Genomic DNA, 20028 nt, shown 5'->3' on the forward strand with positions numbered 1-20028 from the left:
GGGCGCGAACACACCCTTTTATATGACGTACCCACTGACGTCATGATGTCAGCTCCTCTTATATTAAACAGCAGTATACAGTCAGTCATATATTAACACTTAACAATTCTCATGTGTGCATATTTAGTTAATTCCTGGTTAGCATAGAGATCAACCCAGTGGCTGATTTGTTGTAGTTTTTTGTCAACATCCATCTTATCCTCCGTATCGTAATGGTTGAAGAACAATAAATCTAACTTGAAAAAAAAAGAAACTTATGTACAGTCCAAACCTAACTTATATACAATCTTAGCAGTTATAAGACTATATTTTTTGTTTGTGTTTTCAAGAAGGAAAACTTATTTACAATCTCAAGAGTAATTATAGAATAAAATCCAATTTGGAAAAAAAAAACTTGTCAACTAACTAACTTATTTACAATCCCAACAGTTATACTTAGTTACTAGTTATAATTTTTTGTTTTTTTGGTTTGTTTTTTTGCATGAAGGACAAATATAGCTGGAAAAAATGGAAACATACATCTTAATGGTTGATGAACAATAAATCTAACTTGAAAAAAAGAAAACTTACAAATTGAGTTATTTACAATTCTACAATCCTAACGGTAAAAAAGGAAACTTATATACCTATCTACAATCTTAGCAGTTATTGGAATATATTTTTGTGTTTTTTGGGGTTTTTTTTAGGAGGGGGGCGTCAAGAAGAAGGAAAAACAAACTGGAAAAATGACACTACTTTAAGCTTATTTACAATTTAAAAGATAAAATCTAACTTAAAAAGAAGGAAACTTGTCAACTAACTAACTCAATTACTGGCCTAACAGTTATTATACACTTTTTTTTTTTTTTTTTGTGGGGTGGGGTGGGGTGGTTGTTTGTTTTTTTTTCCCCCAGTTTAGTAGCGCAACTGTGGGTGCACACTTAGATGTCCTATGTTTATTTATGCCTACATGTATACTTGCACACACACACACACACACACACACACACACACACACACACACACACACACACACACACACACACACCGCATGGTCGTCAGCTGTGTCCCATTCTGTCGGATTGCCAAACCGAGGGATCAGTGATTGAATCCAGGTGTAGTGGGAGGGGCTACAAGTATAAATGAAGCCGGTTTGGCTTGGAGAACAGAGAGTGTGAAATCAGCTGTACAGAAGGCAGCATCTCAGAAGTAGAAACTTAGATTTTTTGAAAAATGTCCTGTTTGAATGTTTTTATTTTATTTTTGCATTTTCAACTAATTTTGTTTTTCCACTGCAGTATTTTTTTTTCCGTTGTTGTAAATGATGCCGACAACAATAAAATATTGACTTAATATTATCTGACTGCCAGTTTTTTTTTGGATTGGAGAGTTTTTCTTGAAAGAACCTGTCATACATACATTGTTTTTACAATAAAAAGACATAAAATGGAAAATAAAGTGGTTAAAAAAAGGAAACTTATCTACAATCCTTGCAGTTATTAGACTATGTTTGTGTTTTTTTGTTTGTTTTTTCAAGAAGGAAAACTTATTTACAAACTCAAGAGTAATTCTAGAATAAATCTAACTTGAAAAGAAGGAAACTTATGTACAGTCCTAACCTATCTACAATCTTAGAGAAAATGTGTTTTTCATAATAGGTCCCCTTTAACATCCATTATCTATACCCGCTTTATCCTTTGCAGGGTCACGGGGGTCTCCTGGAGTTTATCCCAGCTACTTTCAGGCGAGAGGCAGGGGTTCACCCTGGAGAGATTGCCAGTCCATCGCAGGGCCACATATACAGACAAACAACCAGACATACTCACACTCACACCTACGGGCAATTTAGAATCACCAATTAACCTAGCATGCATGTTTTTGGACTGTGGGAGGAAGCCGGAGTAACCGGAGGGAACCCACGCAAGCACGGGGAGAACATGCAAACTCCACACAGAAAGACCCCGCCGGGCCAGGGAGTTGAACCGGGAACCTTCTCGCTGTGAGGCAACAGTGCTAACTACCAAGCCACCGCGCTGCCCACAATCTTAACAGTTATTAGACAATATTTGTTTTATTTTCAAGAAGGAGAAACACGCTGGACAAATTTTTTTTATTTTTTTATTTACATTTTTATTTTTCTTCTTCTTCGAGTCCTTTGCAATCTTCAGATGTCTTTTTGCCAGTATCTAGCGCAGGACACAGCTGATGGAGTCGGTTCAGCCAGGTCCTGGGGGCTGCACTGGGGGGCGGCGCCACATTCCAGCAGGTGGGATATTGTCTGTATAGACCCTCCAGAAAAACGCGGGCAAAAATCCTTGATTCTGCGGGCTAAAATCCTTGATTCTGCAGGCTAAAATCCTTGATTCCGCGGGCTAAAATCATTGATTCTGCGGGCTAAAATCATTGATTATGCGATTAAATGTGCGGGTTTTTTATGTGCTTTTATGCGGTGAAATTGCGGAATATGCTGGAAGTTGCGGAATATGCGGGAAGTCGTGGAATATGCGGAAAGTTGCGAAATATGCAGGAAGTTGCGGATTCGGCGCTGAGCTCTTCCCTCTTAAATTCAGCGGGCTGTCTCTGATCTGAGGTCGTAGGAGAAAAAAAAAGGAGAGTGCGGGTGGAGAGGAGAGGGGCGGGGGCGGCCCGGAGGCCAGCCTTCTCTCCCTCCAGCCCGCGGCTCAGTACTCGGGTGATTGCCGGGCGCACGGCGCGACGAGGGGGACGAGACAAAGCTCCGTCACCCCACGCGTCCGCCGCCAAGATCCCCCAAGTGGATGGGAGCTCCGCCTCCGCCGGCCTTTGCAGGCGCAGTGGTACGCGGTCAGCGCGGATCCTGAGTCCACCGGCAGCCGCGCCCACCGCGCATGCGGGGGGCTGGACGGAGACGGCACTCCCTGTACCTCTCACCCCCGTGGGAGAGCTGCTGTTTGGGGGGTGGCGGTTTTCTGCGAGGGGTGCGGAGGTCCCCGGGCGGGTCCCGCACGTCGCGACCGGGCGTCCCGACATGTCACTCACAACACTTCCCCCTTTTTACAAACTTTATGCGAAAAATGTGCGGCGATGATGCGGTGAAATCAAGCGAGCCCCGCATAATTCGCGTATTCAGCGCGGACATATGAAATATTAACCCCAGTAAAAGTGATTTTTCTGCACCAGACATTGAAATCCACGGAAGGTCTGTAAATCCACGGACAGCCGTGAAATCCGCGAAATGTCCGCGATCACGGAATCGCGGATTCCTGGAGGGTCTATCTGTACTGTTCCACAGCCACACGTGTCCTCTGTGTGGTAGTTCCATGTCTTTAGCAGTGCTTTGCACCTCCCCTGCTCCACCCGCAGTCTGTTAAGGGTCTTCCAGGTCGGCCATGGGAGGTCGTGTCCGCTGGCGAGGCGTTCAGTTGGTGTTATTCCTCTCACCATCCATTCTTGGGCTCGGGTGTTGAGTTGGTGCCATTCAGCCCTCCAGATATTGGTCCGTGCCGTTTCCTTGGTGGACTGGAGAGGAATGACTGTATGCAGGAAACTGGCCCTGGATTTCAGTCTAGATGGGGGTGCTGTGTGTCCGTACAGGGGGTGCCTCATGTCAGACTCCTGTGCTCTCCGCTCATCTTGGGCGACGATGGAACGTGTGATGTGAGGGGGGGCAATGCCGGCCAGTGCATAGAGGCACGGGACTGGCGTTGTCTTTATACTGCCCGTGATGATGCGGCAGGTGTCGTTGAGGGCCGTGTCTACCAGTTTGGTGTGGTGGGAACGGCTCCAGCTTGAGCAGGCATACTCAGCTGTGTAGAAGCACAGGGCTAGGGCTGTTGTGCGGATGGTTGGTGGATCAGCGCCCCATTTTGAGTTGACCAGTTTGCGCAGGATGTTATTGCGGGTGTTGACCTTGGCTTTGGTGTTCTGAAGGTGGGTTTTGAAAGAGTGTCCTGTCGAGTGTGACTCCAAGGTACACAGGTTGGGGATGGTTTTTATTAACAGACAAATAGAAAATTATTAAAGCTTAAAAGATAAAAAAGACATTTTTTTTTCACGCTGGACAAATTAAACGTATCTAGATTTAAGCTTATCTGTATTTACAATCTCAAGAGTAATTACAGAATAAAATCAGAATTAAAAAAAGGAAAATATCAAATATCTAACTTATTAACAATCCTAACAGTTACTATAGCCTACACAACTTTTTTTACTACCTGGCCAAACCCTTTGTATGTTAAAAATTTGCAGACACTTTTTTTTTTACACATCTCTACACTTAAAAGAGCAAACTACTGGCTCATGATCACTAAAATAAGCAGGCACAACCTCACGCTCAACCTCATAATCTATTGTTTTAACATAAACATGGTCAATCAACGTCCCTTTCTCTGTTGTCGCCTGTGTTACTACCTGGCTCCTCCGGCCCCTTTTGCTGCTGTCCGGCTCCGCCTTATAAGGCAGGCAGGGTGGAGAGAACCAGCCACTCAGGCGGATGGGACACAGGTGCGTGTCCCATCAACTTCTCCACCCTGCCACAAATATTATTACTTTTGGGATGTAGACAATCAAGTACTTGACCTAAATGTTCTTTAAACCGAGACATGGGATATGATGGTGGGCGATAAATAACAACTACTAATATGTTATATAGTAGCCAATTATAAACAATACATTCTAAATTGATTGCGGGCATTTCGATAATATTAGAAGCCAAATTGTCTGCACTGTACAAGCCAACACCACCACGTTGTTGTTCTTGCAGTGCAATCAGTGCTGGATGGTTACTGTTATACGATAAACTTCGAGGACTACTGTGAAAAGCAAAGCCCTCCAGGTTTACCGCTTCTAATCCTGATGCAGCAGGTAGCCATGTTTCTGTCACAGCAATACAGTTAAGCTGCAAATGCCAAATCTGATACATGTTTTGTTAAATTTTGGACGTTCATCAAAAACACATTGAATGTATTAGTATCCAATTTGTGCCTTATGTTATTTTCTAACAAATATTGGGGCATACTCTCTACTGCAACCTTTATATTATATTTACAATAAAGGGGCCTTAGCATCAAAATCCTGAATCAAACAACAAACAATGTACATGTGGTGAACGGCGTTGCTGAAATTCTACTCGATAAAAGTTATCTATAATTTTGCCAATTGGATTAGAAGGGGACATGAGAACCTCCCTCAAAAAACAATGCCAGCGGAAATCAAACATTCTTGCTGCAGTGACTGGATTACGACGCAAGAGTTCGCACCTATCTGCACATTCCAATTCCTCAGCTGTCTGAGTCCTACCTTCCTGTTTAAGAATACTACAAAGTACATTTTTCCAACTCAAATCTGCAGAAGAGAAGGAACAAAACCAAGTACGCAGACCTAACTGTCTAACACAAGCAACTAACCCACGCTGGACTCTCCGGTCCGGTGAGTAGCTCCGGTGTTACCTAACGAGTGAGTGGCTCCGTTAGGGAACACTGGAGCCACCGGGGCTCCTCACCGGTCCGATCCGGTGAGTGGCCTCGATGCTCCAGAGCTAAGCTAAATACTTAGCCCATGAGGACCAGACATTTGTTCTACTGTGTACAAAATGGCAAGATTCTGACAGAAAAATATTTATTGCAGTACTTGTCACATGCACATACTGTAAGCAATCAAAATGGGTTCAATATGCAGTACAACAAAGGTCAATTCTCAAAGAAAGTACTGTAAATGAAACACAATGAAATGAAACCCTGTAAACATCAAAAAGATAAAAATACAGGAAAATTACGCATTGTCGGCACGGGCCTGACGATCAGGCCACATGTTCTCATCCACGTCACAGAGTATGTCATCCATTGCAATACATTGAGGGAAAAAACGTCTTGAATGGTGAATCCACCCCTGGCAGTCTTCTGCGCGGATTGTCAAGCATGCACCATTCATTGCATCGAGCAATGACATCTGGTCATGAGGCCTATGGTCATATACTTTCCAACGCCAGCAGGAGAAAAACTCCTCGGTTGGATTTAGCATGGGAGAGTATGCAGGGAGAAACAATATCATCAGGCGTGGGTGAGCCGTGAACCAGTCATTCACTAACCTTGAATGATGGAAGGCCACATTGTCCCAAATTATGACAAGATGGGACATGTTTGCCCTGAACAGGCCTCTCTCCTGTGGCAGTACCAGCCGCTCATGCAATGCATTGAGGAATGTGATTAGGCGATCACTGTTGTATGGGCCTATAGATGGGATATGGCAAAGGACTCCATTTGTGGAAATAGCAGCGCACATGGTGATGTTTGCTCCCCTCTGTCCAGGCACGGTTACTGTGGCCCTCTGACCAATGATGTTTCGGCCACGTATCCTAACTTTGGAGAGGTTGAATCCAGCCTCATCGACGTAGATGAAGACATACTGCCTTTCGTCTGCTTCCAGATCCATTACTCTCTACATTCAAAAAGAAATTCAGAGTAAATCATACAGTAACATATACAGAAGATTCTGTTTTCTAATGTAATTGAATGTTACAGTATGCAGCAAGACAAATCCAAATGCAGTGACATCCATACCTGTACATACTGTGCACGTGCTGCCTTGACGCGGTCACTGTTTCTTTGAAATGGCACCTTATATAGCTGCTTGGTTGCCACCAGATTGCGTTTCAGGATGCGGTCTATTGTTGCCAGACTGACACTGTTTATGGTCATAAAAGTCACCAGGGGCCTGTACTACGAAGCGGGATTTGGGGTTAGCGAGGTAACTTCAGGTTTAACCCTGGGTTTTCAGGACTATGACGGTGGTTCACTTCTTAGCGGGGCAAATCGCCATGGTAACTTATGCTGAACCGCTAACCTGCTCCGGAGCAGGTTATGTTCGAGATACAGATCGCCGGGTGTAAAAGCACCGCCCACTGACCAATCAGCTCTCTTGGAAAATGGCATGCCCTTTCGAAGAGAATCCCGTGGAGCTTGGTGCGCGGATCGTGAGAGGATCCCTCCGAAGAGAACGCGTATTCAGGGACCGCCAAAACCCCTTTGCTTTCCCTGATGAGTACCTGTATGAACGATACAGATTCTCGACGGAGAGCATGGCATATTTGTGTCAGCTGCTCGACCCGTATGTGGCCAGTGCCACACGTCGGAGTCGTGCGCTCACAGTGCCCCAAACCATCTGCATTGCCCTGCGGTACTTCGCCACGGGTACCTACCTGTATGCTGTGGGTGATGCTGAAAATATAAGCAAGAATACAGTCTGCAATGCCATCCATAAAGTGGCACGTGCCCTCACAGACATGCTGGATGGATTTGTTGTGTTCCCTGGCCACTTGCCGACGCAGTCTGTTAAAGAGGGGTTTTATGCCATAGCAGGTAAAATATACATCAACCTATTTAACTACTTCATCTATAAATAATGTACACCCTATGACGTATACTATTGTATATTAAATGCAGCCTACTCCCGTCATAGGGTTCCCCAGAGTGATCGGTGCCATAGATTGTACGCACATTCCCATCTCCGCACGTCTGGGTGAGAATGAAGCGGACTATGTCAACCGCAAGTCATTCCACAGCCTCAACGTTCAGGTAAAGTTTGCAATGGTAATTTGCAATACACATTGTACATTCAATTTGGCACTTAATAGCAATATGTTGCCTTAAGTTAGAACTTGTAACCGTTTGTTAGTTCTCCACTTATTTTCATCTAGTATAGTACTGTCCATGTGTGTGTGTGTGTGTGTGTGTGTGTGTGTATATATATATATATATATATATATATATAGAATACAAAAAGCTTGACATAGAGTACAAGATAAAGAAAGTAAAACTTGAGGTGGAGAAACTGGAGTATGAGAAGGTAATTCAGTAACGCAATTCATTTCCAGGCATGGGAATACACATATGTATATCTCTATGGTAATCCACACACCTCATTGTGTTTGTTTTAAGCTACGTGTGTCTTGTGTAAGTCTGTAATTTATGTGATAGCTGCTGTAACACTAAACATTCCCCTTGGGAATAAATAAAGTTATCTAATAAGGGTACTAATTGTTTGGTCATACTGGCACATTGCAGGAAATGCAGTAGCCTGGTTAATTAAAAGTAATTCCCTTTTAGCACATGTGGAAATATATGCACATAAGGACAAAATGACACGGCTCAGGTCCTGTCAAATGCACATTGATGCTACAATGACTTCAATGCTATTATCTTGTGGATTGTTAACCACAAATGCTTTTGCAGATGACATGTGACCATAATTGCATGGTCACGAGCATCGACGCCAAGTGGCCTGGGTCGGTCCATGACTCCCGGATCTTCAGGGAGTCCACACTGTGCCACAGACTGGAGCAAGGTATGGCAACTTTACTCTGCATATATGTCTTATGTTCTTTAAACTGCATTCTGTGATACTGATCATGGCATCATTCCTTTTTATCGTCAGGGCTGTTCAGTGGAGTGCTTGTCGGTGACAGGGGATATGCCTGCCAGCCCTTCTTGATGACCCCCTATCCTGACCCTGATGCAGGGCCACAAACTAGATTCAACGTGGCCCTTTCCAGAACCAGGGTCAGGATAGAAATGACATTTGGCATCCTGAAGGCCCGCTTCACCTGCCTTCGTGGGCTCAGAGTGGCCCCAGACCGAGCTAGCAGGATTGTTGCAGCATGTGTTGTGCTCCACAATGTCGCCACCATACGGAGGGAGAGGGCCCCTCCTGTCGACCAACAACCCCCTGATGTGGTGGACCCCATCACCCTCGACTACCCTACTGGCAGGGCTGTGAGAGAGGCCATCACAGACCGATTTTTTGCCTGAACAAAGAAATAACAGGCCTTGTATTTCAGTTATTCTTTTAATAATTTTTTTTCCTTCCATCCTTCTATCTTCTGCTCTCCCGTTCCTGAGGGAAAAAAGGAAGAAACATTTTAGTTTGTTTCCTGGAATAAAGGAAGAAACATTTTAGTTTGTTTCCCATGATGAATGACGTTACTGAATTACCTTCTTTTCATACTCCAGTTTCTCCACCTCAAGTTTTACTTTCTTTATCTTGTACTTTTTGTACTCGATCTCCAGCTCCAGAGTCCTTTTATAAAGAGCTCTCACATTGTCTGCTCCAACCTGAAACAAATCAAACACATAATACAGTAGCTGTGACATTTAAGCATTGTCACTTTGCTATGGTAACTTGAAGAAAGGTGCAAATGTTACTCTTGACTACCCTATTTAAATGAAGGTTAATTCATTACCACTTGTGATCCCCTTGGCCTAGATGTGGAGGCCATAGGAAGATTTCCTTCTTCCTGCAAAATTAGGATCATAGCAATGGAAGCAATTGATTCATATTAGGATAGAGAGCACTTGAAGCAGTTTTTACTCCCATGTGCAGACCACCACCATTGGCAAGAAATTAAAGGGAAATCAATTACAGCCAAGTGTCCACACTCTCACCACCTGTGTTAAGATGGGCAAATTGACAACTGAATAAAATTGATTAAAAAAGACTTAAGTGTACCGCCAAAGCTCTCTCTGAACAGACAGAGACCGTCTCATCATCCTCCACCTGAAAACACAGGACATGTAAATGGTCTATTTAATCCATGATCAGCAACCACAGATGACATGGCAGTGTATATGACAGGTTGTTTCCACTGTTACCTCTGTATGGGACAGAGTATATGTGGGTGGTGGTGGCAGCAGCACCAATGTCTCCCCATCAACTGTAGAGGAAGTAAAACGATGTTACTTACTCCCACAATAATTTGTATATAATTTTGTTTTATTAGCAACTCAGTCTTTTAACATTGACACTTACCCTGTACAAATGTGGCCTGTTGGGAGCAGCTGCCACTGCCACCAGGGTCTGAAGAGACACCCCCTTCTACCCCATCCATTAAAGGACGCCCTTCGTTGTTGGAGAGGGCCAGCTCCTCAGCAGGAGTGTACTCCTGCGTAGGAGGGCCCCCTCCTGTCTTCTTTTTGTAATTTTTCTTCTTGTTTGCTGCAAGTAATGTCAATGCTATTTCATTGTGCTTTTGTATAGCCTACTGATATCATCCTAAAACAGAGAGTGATAGAAACACTAAAGCCTTGTACTTGTTGTACTTCTAAGATATAAAAGCCTACTTACCGCTTTGAATTATGTTTTTGTATTTATTTTTTATTTGCTCCCATGTCCTTTTTACTCCGTTGGGGTTGCAGCTGAAGGAATGAGGCTACAATTGTCATACACGCCATACGAATACATCTAAGCAACACATGCATTTAACAGAATAGACAACTGTAATTATAGTCAGATCTACTTATGCCCTAATGATGGTGCAGTGATGTTTATATCCCTATGAACTTACGCATTTACACAGTCAGCGATCTTTTGCCAGCTGTCCTTCCTGGATTTTGCAGCTGCAACTGTGTTGCTTTTTGCCTGTATAATGTTCCTATACTCATCGTATTTCTGGAGAATTAAAGTTTGCTCTTCACTGCTGAAGTAAGCGGCTCTGACAGCGGACTTCTCCATGCTTGCGATTGGTCATGCGCTGAAAACACCGCCCCTTTTATGTGCACGCGCTCATATCCAGATTGGAGAAAGCTGGGTCGATCTACCGAGTTGATATCCACCGTCGTGTGACCGCTTAGCGTGATTGCAATTGTCCCGCTTAGTGAATCTGGATAAGGAAAAGATATCCTGGATATGTTGAACTTGCTTCGTAGTACAGGCCCCAGGTCAGCTAAGACCGCTGCCTTTATCTCACGCAATCTGATGGCATTGTTAGCAACTACCATGTTCACAATGGCAGCCTCCTGTTCAGCAGAGAAAATTCTTCCCCTGCCACCAGTGTGGGCCAGTGTGTTGATTCTGTGAAAATAGTGCCAATGACTGTAAATACTGTAAATGTACAGTAATCAGAATTCCACTGTATATTTTGAAAGTCAGTTATTACTCTATTGGAAATGACTCTAGTAAAACTACAGTAATGCATTGTATTACTGTATGGTACAGTACAGTACAGTATGGTACTTTACAAAAGTACAGAAATGGCTGTTGCCAAGAGTGCAAATACAGTGAAACACAGTACAGTACGTAAATTGACCAGCAAAGTGACTTACCTATTTTCATTGCGGAAAGTCCGAACTATTGATGCCACCGTATGCCTGCTCAGGTTTGGCTGCACCCTTAGTCCGGCCTCTCTCATGGAGAGACCATGATTTACAACATGGTCAATGATTGTTGCCCTAATTTCATTGGAACTCCTAACACCAGGGCCACCTCCCCTGGCAGGGGCCTGTCTAGCTCTCCCACGACCTCTTCCTCTTCCTTGTCCTCGCCACGTCCTCCTCGATCCATGCTTGGTGTCAACTTCAAGCTATTGACCTCTTTGACAGGTTGAGGACTACTTGCTTTGTTTTGCAAAGAGAGTTCACACAGGTGCTGATAATTTTTAGAATTGAGAGAGCAGTTCCAATTGGCTGATACAAAGTGTCTGCAATGTGTTGCCATGGTAAATCAGTTATGTTTTTTGTCTCTTTGTGAGAAGTGTGTTAACTGTTTTGAAAAGTGTATTAAAAGTCAAAGAAAATTGTGTGAAAGCAATGAGAAATAGTTAACTGATTCGCCAGAGAGGACTCTTGCTGTGCAAAGAAGGTGTGAGCATTAGATAAAGTTGACCCATGATGTGCAAAATGACTAAATGTAACTGTAAATTTCTGTTGTTACTGTAGGTACCATAGGAAAAGGAGGAGAGATGACAGACCTGACAATCAACGTGTTCCTTCTGAAACTCCAGAACAACAATGCAGCATGGATCATTGTCCTGGTATGAATATATTTATGAATATATGAATATATCATCTTACAATTATCTGATTGATAATCAGGGTTCCCACCCTCACCGAAAGAGTAAGTGTGCTCCTAGTGTGTGTGCGCTCCTGCCATGCCCACTGCTCCATTTGCTATGTATGTCTGTGTGTGACGTGTACACTGGCCCCTGGATGGGTCAAATCTCCTCATTCTCCTCCCCTAAAGATTCTCTCAACTGTGAAGTCATTGTGCGTATCTGTGATGAAATCACACCACTGAAGTCCACTTATGGCTAGTTGTCCTTGAACCTGATAATAGTACTTGTGACTCTTCCGTAGGCAGGCCTGGCCTTTAACTGTGGTCAGGTGTTTAACTTGTGCAACATTTTCCACATCGCAACTCTTGACCTCTGCTAGTCCAAATGCTGGTCTTTCTCTTGGGTTGTAGACTTTAGCATCAGGGCTAGCCCCAAGGTGAGGTGCATCTGGCTGGATGAAGATTCCACACTGTGTCACTGAAAAGTCACAAAAATCTGCATACTGCTGCATTATCTCAGGTTCCAGGTCCAACCCTCTTTTCATGGCAGCTGTCTGGGGAGTTCCCCTCAGGATACGAGATGCCAAGGCTTTGGCAGAAGACACCCCACCAACGTGGCATATTTCACGGAATCTACTGGCTGTAATTCGGGGTTTGCGTACCTGGGTCCATAACTGGCATTCTGACTGCTGCCGGGTTTCAGCTTCAATAGCAGCTGAGATCTCCCGTGTTACCTTAAAAAAAAAAAAAAAAAAAAAAAAAATCATGCACGTAAGGTTAGGTGTGAATGTGATCAGGGCACACTTGAAAAAGATAACACTTTTAACATCACTGCCAATAAAATAAGATAACTAATAAATAGATAAATAAGAAATAAAAAACCTTTAGGCTCTCCAGGTGGCATTTCTGTTTTGTAGTTGGGCTCAAAATGTACTGGACATTTAAACTGTATCCATCCACAGGTAACTGAGGAAATGCCGGGGCATCAGGGTGTCTAATGATGTCTCTTGTTTTTTCAGGAGGGCACTGGTAGGACAGCACAGACCCAAATGGTACAGGGCCAAATTTAGAGTCCACTAAATTAAGGTTCTCCAACCCGTGCAGCATTTTGCAAATCCCCGGTTGTGGACGAATGTCTTTGAGTTTTTCCCCACTGGCCATCATGTGAGGATCTGGAAGAGGCCCTGACGAAAAAAGAGAAATATTTAAAGTTTAATTTCAATTACAGTACAGTGTCATCCAAACGTTCACACTATCATTTTGTAATGCAAACTCTCCAAAATAACTCTGTTTGTTAAAGAGGAGATGATTAGAGAGGAGAGGAAAGTGGAGTATGAAAGGAAAGAGGATGAGAGTAGAAGAGTGGAAAGAGGAGAGGAGAGCTCATTCAGACTCACCAGCATATGCTCTGTAAAGTGTGCACTTGACACCAGTCCTTATACCTCTTCTTTTGGGCTTACATACAGTCATGTCATTTGATGCCTCTGGTGCAATTCCCTATAATATAATAATAATAATTATTATAATAATCAAGTAATTGACAACAGGCAATGCAAACTGCATTGCCTGTTGTCAATTAAAAAAACCTCAAAAACCACCATATCAAATATTTTGCGGAGCTGGGTCCCTGCTATGTCCTTGGTACTCAAGCCACTCATGAAATGGCCAAGTAAGGGTGCAATACTTAAAAATATGCCAAAAATATTCAAGCACAACTTTAAAAGATGCCGGTGCATAATAGATTGCACAGAAATTTTCATAGCTAGACCCAGTAATCTGACTTCCAGGGCCCAGACATGGTCAAACTATAAACACAACAACACCATTAAGTATTTGATCGCACTCCAGCTGGTGCAATTTCATTTCTGTCTCCTGGGTGGGGTGGACGGGTTTCAGACAAGCAGATCATTAAGGAGTCAGGTTTCCTCAAACTTTTGTAGCCCAGGGATGAGGTTTTAGCAGACAGAGGATTTCTCATCAGAGACGAGCTTGCGGCTTATGGTGCAACCCTTCGTATCCCTCATTTCACAAAAGGAAAGAAGCAGCTTTCTGCACAGGATGTGGACACATCTAGACAACTTTCTCGTGTTAGGATCCATGTAGAACAAGTTATTGGTCGGTGGAAAAAACATTAAGATTTTGCAAACAGTTATTCCAGTGTCGCAGGTTAACATACTAGATGATGTTGTTATTGTATGTGGTGCCCTCACAAACCTCTGTAAGAGTGTTGCTCCCAAATGAGTTACACATAACCATGTATGACTATGGGAAACAAGCTCGAAGTTTTAGCTACTTATAAAAGTGCATGACAAAATGTTTTCCTTTTTTAATTAACATGTCACTTACACAGATGTAAGAATGCATGCATGCATACAGCATGTCGGCTTGTGCAAGCAATATACTGGGTCACCAGCTTTCCTTTGAGTTTGTGTAAAGCAGACACTTACCACCAGGGAGGATAGAATTTATTGTGCTTAATTCAAAAGATGTCCCTTAATTTGGACCAAATGGTCCCATGTTTGAACTACCAAAATGTTACCTTCATTCCAAGGAGTTTTGAGGTTTTAATGGGAGAAGCTAATCTTGCTTGTCAGTTGGGTTGACCTGTTTAAAAGGCTTAATTATTAAGCTATATAGTCAAAGTAGGAAATTTAATGATAATAGTTCCTTTTGAAGCCAAAATTATGTTTTATATCATGTAATATTCCAGGTTTAGAATCCTATAATAATAATAATAATAATAATAATAATAATAATAATGACTTGGATTTATATAGCGCCCTTCTAGACACCCAGAGGGCTTTACAGAAATCATTATTCATTCATACACATTCTCACCGGTGGTGGTAAGCTACATATGGAACAGTTGTATATTTGTACAGCATTCAGTTTGTTTCAGTTCAGCCAAAGGGCTCTTCTATTAGTGGATTTACCTCTTCTTCTGGTTTAACCTAGCCAGGTTTGTCACTTAACCACCTTCTTTGAATAGCCCTCTGGTCTCCTATCACAATACAATACATTATATTGCCCACTCTAACATGAAGGCATTCAAGCCTCAACTCTCAGACATTTCCTACATAACCATGTTGCTGGCTTCCTTTTTATTTGAGCACAACTGTAGTGAATGTTGTTGTTGCATTTGACACAGGTTATCATTTTACCAAAATCTGGTCTTTCAAAGTATTCGCAGGCTCTCTGTGACATCAAGGCAGGATCGTGTCTTCTTGTCAGTAATTCAGGCAACACACTCGAGATAAAGAAGTCATGTGCTTTTGGCAAAGCCTCCTGCAGAAACTCTTCATTTCTTAGGATACGTTGCACAATGAACTTCTCCTTCGTCCACAACACAAAGTCACAGCAGCTAACACCACACACAAACATGTGCAGTTGAGTTTGAGAGTAGTATGTGTGTGAATGTTTCAACGAGAATGACTTGTCCAGACAAAACTGCTCTGCTTCTGTACATCCTTGAAGGCTATTCCTGTATTTGTAGGGACACTTTATCTCTACCACCCCATCGCCACAGCAGGTACATCTTGCTATCGCATCTGGCGATGATCCAAGGTGTGGCTCAGAAGGTTGCACTACTAAGCCACATGAGCTGATGCTGAAATCTGGATGGCTTTGGGACATAAATGCAGTGTAGGCTTGTGTGGCAGGTTGGAGTGGCTGCAACCACTCAGCAATCACACAGGTGTGTCCCATCAGCCTCTCCAACCTGCCAGCCTTGATAAAGAGGACTGAGAGACTCAGGAGGAGGCTGCTGCTGAGGAGCTGTGTGTGTTTCTGCACGTTTTGGGTGAGAAATAAAAGGGTCTGAACGAAACTCTGTGTCCTCTCCGTCCTTCGGTCGGGCCCCCGTGGCACGCACCTTGCCACACTGGCGCCCAACGTGGGGCCCGATGGGAGGAGAGGCATGGAGCGGGCCCTGGACGCGCTCGCCCAGGCCATTGCGGACCTGGCCACCCTGCGCCGGGACCAGGGCGGGCATCAGCTCGCTGTGTTGGCGGCGCTGATGCCTGCGGATCGACCCACCCCTGCGCCCCGCTTGAGGTTCACTGCAGCAGCACGGGAGGGGCTGGCGGCGCCGCAGCTGAGAGGCCGGGAGGCAGAAGCTGCGGGCCGCCAAGCGACGGCTCCCGAGACGGCGGGGCCGACTGAGCGACCCATCCCGGCTCCACGCCTGAGGTTTGCCGTGGCAGCGCTGGCGGCGCTGCAGCCGACCGGCCGTGAGGCAGTCGCTGCAGGTCGCCAGGCGACGGCTCCTGGGATGGAGTCGGGGGCGGGGTCGGAGGCGGAGTCGGATGCGATGGCGGAGTCGGCTGCAGAGGTGGAGGCGGACCAGCAGGGCGGCGTGACGGAGGAGGCGGTCCTGGACACGCCAGCTCCAGACCAGGGCTGCGCCGTGGAGGAGGCGGTTCTGGAGGCGGACCAGCGGCCGACGCGGGTCCGTGTCACGGAGGAGGGGGTGGTCCTGGATGCACCGTCTGACCCGAGGCCACCATGGGCCCGGTACCGAGAGCGACGTTATCGGCGGTCGGCCCGTCGCCGAGGACGGCCGCCCGACCGTTCCCGCTGGTCGGCCCGACGCCGAGGGCGACCTCCCGACGGTGCTCGGCGGCCGTCTGAACCAGGAAGGCCCGGGGCGCAGACGGCGGTTCCGGGCTTCCTCTCCCGCTCCGCGGGGGGGAATAGGCTCGGCCGGACGGCCCCCGGCGCGAGTTTGGCGTTGGGGGTGTGTGGCAGAGTGGAGAAGCTGCAGCCACTCAGGCTGACGGGGCACAGGTGTGGCCCGTCAACCTCATCACCCTGCCAGCCTTATAAAGAGGACTGAGGGGTCAGACTGAGCCTGATGCTGTGGGAGAAGGTGCAGGAGCACGTGTGTGAGGGTTCTGGTGGCCCGCATAATGGACCGATTTTATTGGCCGGGCATTTGGGGGGAGGTGCGCCGCTGGTGCGCCTCCTGTCCCGAATGCCAGCTAGTTAACTCCCCGGCTGTGCCAAAAGCACCTTTGCAGCCGTTGCCATTAATGGAGGTTCCATTTGAGCGTGTCGCCATGGACCTCATCGGTCCATTTCAGCGGAGCGCACGGGGATATCGTTTTGTACTAGTCCTGACGGATTATGCAACACGTTATCCAGAGGCAGTGCCGTTGCGCACCATCTCGGCAACGAGTGTGGCGCGGGCGCTGCTTCAGGTCATCTCCCGCGTCGGGATCCCGAAAGAGATTCTGACGGACCAGGGCACTCAGTTTATGTCACGAACACTGAGGGAACTTTACGGATTACTGGGCATTACGTCGGTTAGGACCTCCGTTTATCATCCCCAGACGGATGGTTTATGTGAGCGTTTTAACCGGACGCTGAAGGCCATGATCCGTAAGTTCATTCACGAGGACGCTCGGAATTGGGATAGGTGGCTTGATCCTCTGCTGTTTGCAGTGCGTGAGGTTCCCCAGGCCTCGACAGGGTTTTCCCCCTTTGAGCTGCTGTTTGGCAGAACACCGCGTGGGGTTTTGGACCTGGTTAAAGAAAACTGGGAGGATGGTCCAAGCCCCAGTAAAAATGAGGTTCAGCACGTCTTGGAGCTGAGAGCCAAACTCCATACACTGGGGAGGCTGTCACGGGAGAATTTGCTCTCAGCCCAGGAGCGGCAACAACGGCTGTACAACAGAGGAGCCAGGCTGAGTGGTTGCAGCCACTCCAACCTGCCACAGCTTGTCTTGCCGTTTCCTCCATGTTTTGACCCCAGAGCACAGATGGGACATTTAACTGTGTTTTGTTGTACTGCATTATATCATTTAGGTACGTTTTGCTGATCTTGTCAGTTGTGGTTGCATGGTGAAATTTGGTGCTTGTGATCCGACCAGCTCTATAGGTGTGCCACTCATTTGACTTTGGCTGTTGCCGTGTCACAAATTCCAGTTTCTCACATTGATGAGGTTGTAGTGTAGTTTTTAGTTTGTGAAATGTTTCCTCACATTTCACCTGCATTTCCTGTGGTGAGAGTTCCCTGAGTTTTGCATCAAATAAAGCAGTCAAGGGCTCAGGTAAGTCTGGATGCTCCTCTGAATCAGTGTCAGACGATGCAGTGTCGGTGTCACTATTTTCCAGGCTTGTCAGCACTGCAACACCTGGGTCCACATCCCGCAGTTCCCGGATGTCATCATCTGTCAACACTGATAGTAGAGCAACAAAAAGACACAATTAGTGTGCTGCATAATGTTCACATTTTAAGAATACTGACTGAATTATTCTAAAACCAGATCAGTTAAGCTGTAGTTAACAAACAATCTAATTTCTAGAATCAGTAATCTGAAGACAAAAGGACAGACCTATTCAAACTAACATAACAAATGATACTGAAACTATTCAAACTGTATGTTTATGAAAAGTAATGATGTCAGGTTGGTGTGTAGGCCTTTTCATCTCTGCATCACCAAGTAACACCTTTCTTAGGCTACATTATGATGTCAAAACACTGATGAGAAATCCTGAGAATTAATTAAATGCACTATGGCAAAAGGAAACTTATCTAGGCTCTGTCAACTATTACATGCCTCTGGGTGTGATACTATTCTTTCTAGCAGATGTTGAAGCTGCTGGAGGTTTCCTGCCTAGCCTCTTTGGTTTGTGGAAGCTGATTTCCCTCAATGGAGCTGGTCTGACTTCTTTCCTGCTGATGTCTTTCCATATGCACTCTCCAGAAGTAACCGCTGCTTTCTCTGTCCTTCCCATCCTAACATAAAGCTCAACTTTGAATAATATTGCAGCTGCATGGCTGCAGCATGACCCAAGCCTGAAATTTCACAAAAACATAATAAAATGAACCTGAAAATGTTAGTTTCAAACCCTGGTTATGAGAAAGTTACAGGGCAAGGCATATAATTTTTGATATGGAAAGAAAGGTAATAGCCAGCTTAAAGGACAGTATCACAGAAGCATAATTCATATTTGCATAACAACTACGTATATCATAGAGCTCTGAACTGTTATCTACAAGCCCACAACACCAAAAAATAGGCTACTTACCCCGCCATACAGGTGCAATTCGCTGTGAGGACGTAGTTTTCTCGTTTGTTGATTATAACCCACGCTTCATACATCGTTGTCTTGTGTCCTTGTCTTTGACTAAGTAGAATTTCTGATCTCAAAAGTCTATGTCATGGTATTTGACGTTCTGTACATGACCACAGAGAACGTATTCATAAGCATCCAGTGATTTATAGGCTCGTAATTTCTCTCTGGTGTACACGCTTGGTTTCTCAATTAAATAGGTAAATATATCTGGCCACTGTACATTTGGCCACTTGCTAACGTCTTCAACCCACTCATTAATAGAACACGGATCTGGAAGTCGGACACCATTTGTCAAAGTCAACTTGTTAAGGTAACATTCGCGATCTTTAGTTGATAATCCCCTTGCATAGCTTGACAAGCTGTTCTACTCCGCCATACTTCCGTTGCCAAAATGTGCGCTCATACGTTCTACGTCATCATTGTGTACAAACACAATGTTTGAAGTGTTGAACAATCCCATTGTTACATTCCGGTTAGCCGTGTTAGCCGCGTTAGCCAGTTAGCCGCGCTACAGCCTGCAGTCTGTCTTGCTTCTGTCGTATGATGGATGATGGATGGATGGATGATGGATGGATGATGGATGGATGGATGGATGATGGATGGATGATGGATGGATGGATGATGGATGGATGATGGATGGATGGATGATGGATGGATGGAGGGATGGATGGATGATGGATGGATGATGGATGGATGGAGGGATGATGGATGGATGATGGATGGATGGATGGATGGATGGAGGGATGATGGATGGATGATGGATGGATGGATGGATGGATGATGGATGGATGATGGATGGATGATGGATGGATGGAGGGATGATGGATGGATGATGGAAGGATGGATGATGGATGGATGGATGGATGATGGATGGATGGAGGGATGGATGGATGATGGATGGATGGATGGATGATGGATGGATGGAGGGATGGCTGGATGATGGATGATGGATGGATGATGATGGATGGATGATGGAGGGATGGATGATGGATGGATGGATGGATGATGGATGGATGGATGGATGGATGATGGATGGATGATGGATGATGGATGATGGATGGATGGATGGATGATGGATGGATGATGGATGGATGGATGGATGGATGATGGATGGATGTATGGATGCTGGATGGATGGATGATGGAAGGATGGATGATGGATGGATGGATG

At 45.2% G+C, this 20028-nt stretch overlaps 1 protein-coding gene across 1 annotated transcript; it reads left to right on the top strand.

Annotated features, from left to right (window-relative positions):
- The first annotated feature begins 6880 nt into the window (after positions 1-6880).
- LOC133420447 (putative nuclease HARBI1) lies at positions 6881-8762 on the top strand. The gene is made up of 4 exons (XM_061710140.1): positions 6881-7313; positions 7414-7529; positions 8187-8298; positions 8389-8762. Exons 1-4 carry the CDS (start codon positions 6881-6883, stop codon positions 8760-8762), a joined length of 1035 nt encoding a protein of 344 aa, XP_061566124.1.
- The last annotated feature ends 11266 nt before the right edge of the window (positions 8763-20028 follow it).

Source organism: Cololabis saira, chromosome 20, assembly GCF_033807715.1.
Source record: "Cololabis saira isolate AMF1-May2022 chromosome 20, fColSai1.1, whole genome shotgun sequence".
Classification (NCBI taxonomy): domain Eukaryota; kingdom Metazoa; phylum Chordata; class Actinopteri; order Beloniformes; family Belonidae; genus Cololabis; species Cololabis saira.

Coding starts and splice junctions, on each gene's coding strand:
- LOC133420447 (XM_061710140.1), top strand. CDS start 6,881: ATGGCATGCCCTTTCGAAGAGAATCCCGTGGAGCTTGGTGCGCGGATC. Junction 7,314..7,413: donor GGGGTTTTATGCCATAGCAG/GTAAAATATACA, acceptor CTCCCGTCATAG/GGTTCCCCAGAGTGATCGGT. Junction 7,530..8,186: donor TCCACAGCCTCAACGTTCAG/GTAAAGTTTGCA, acceptor ATGCTTTTGCAG/ATGACATGTGACCATAATTG.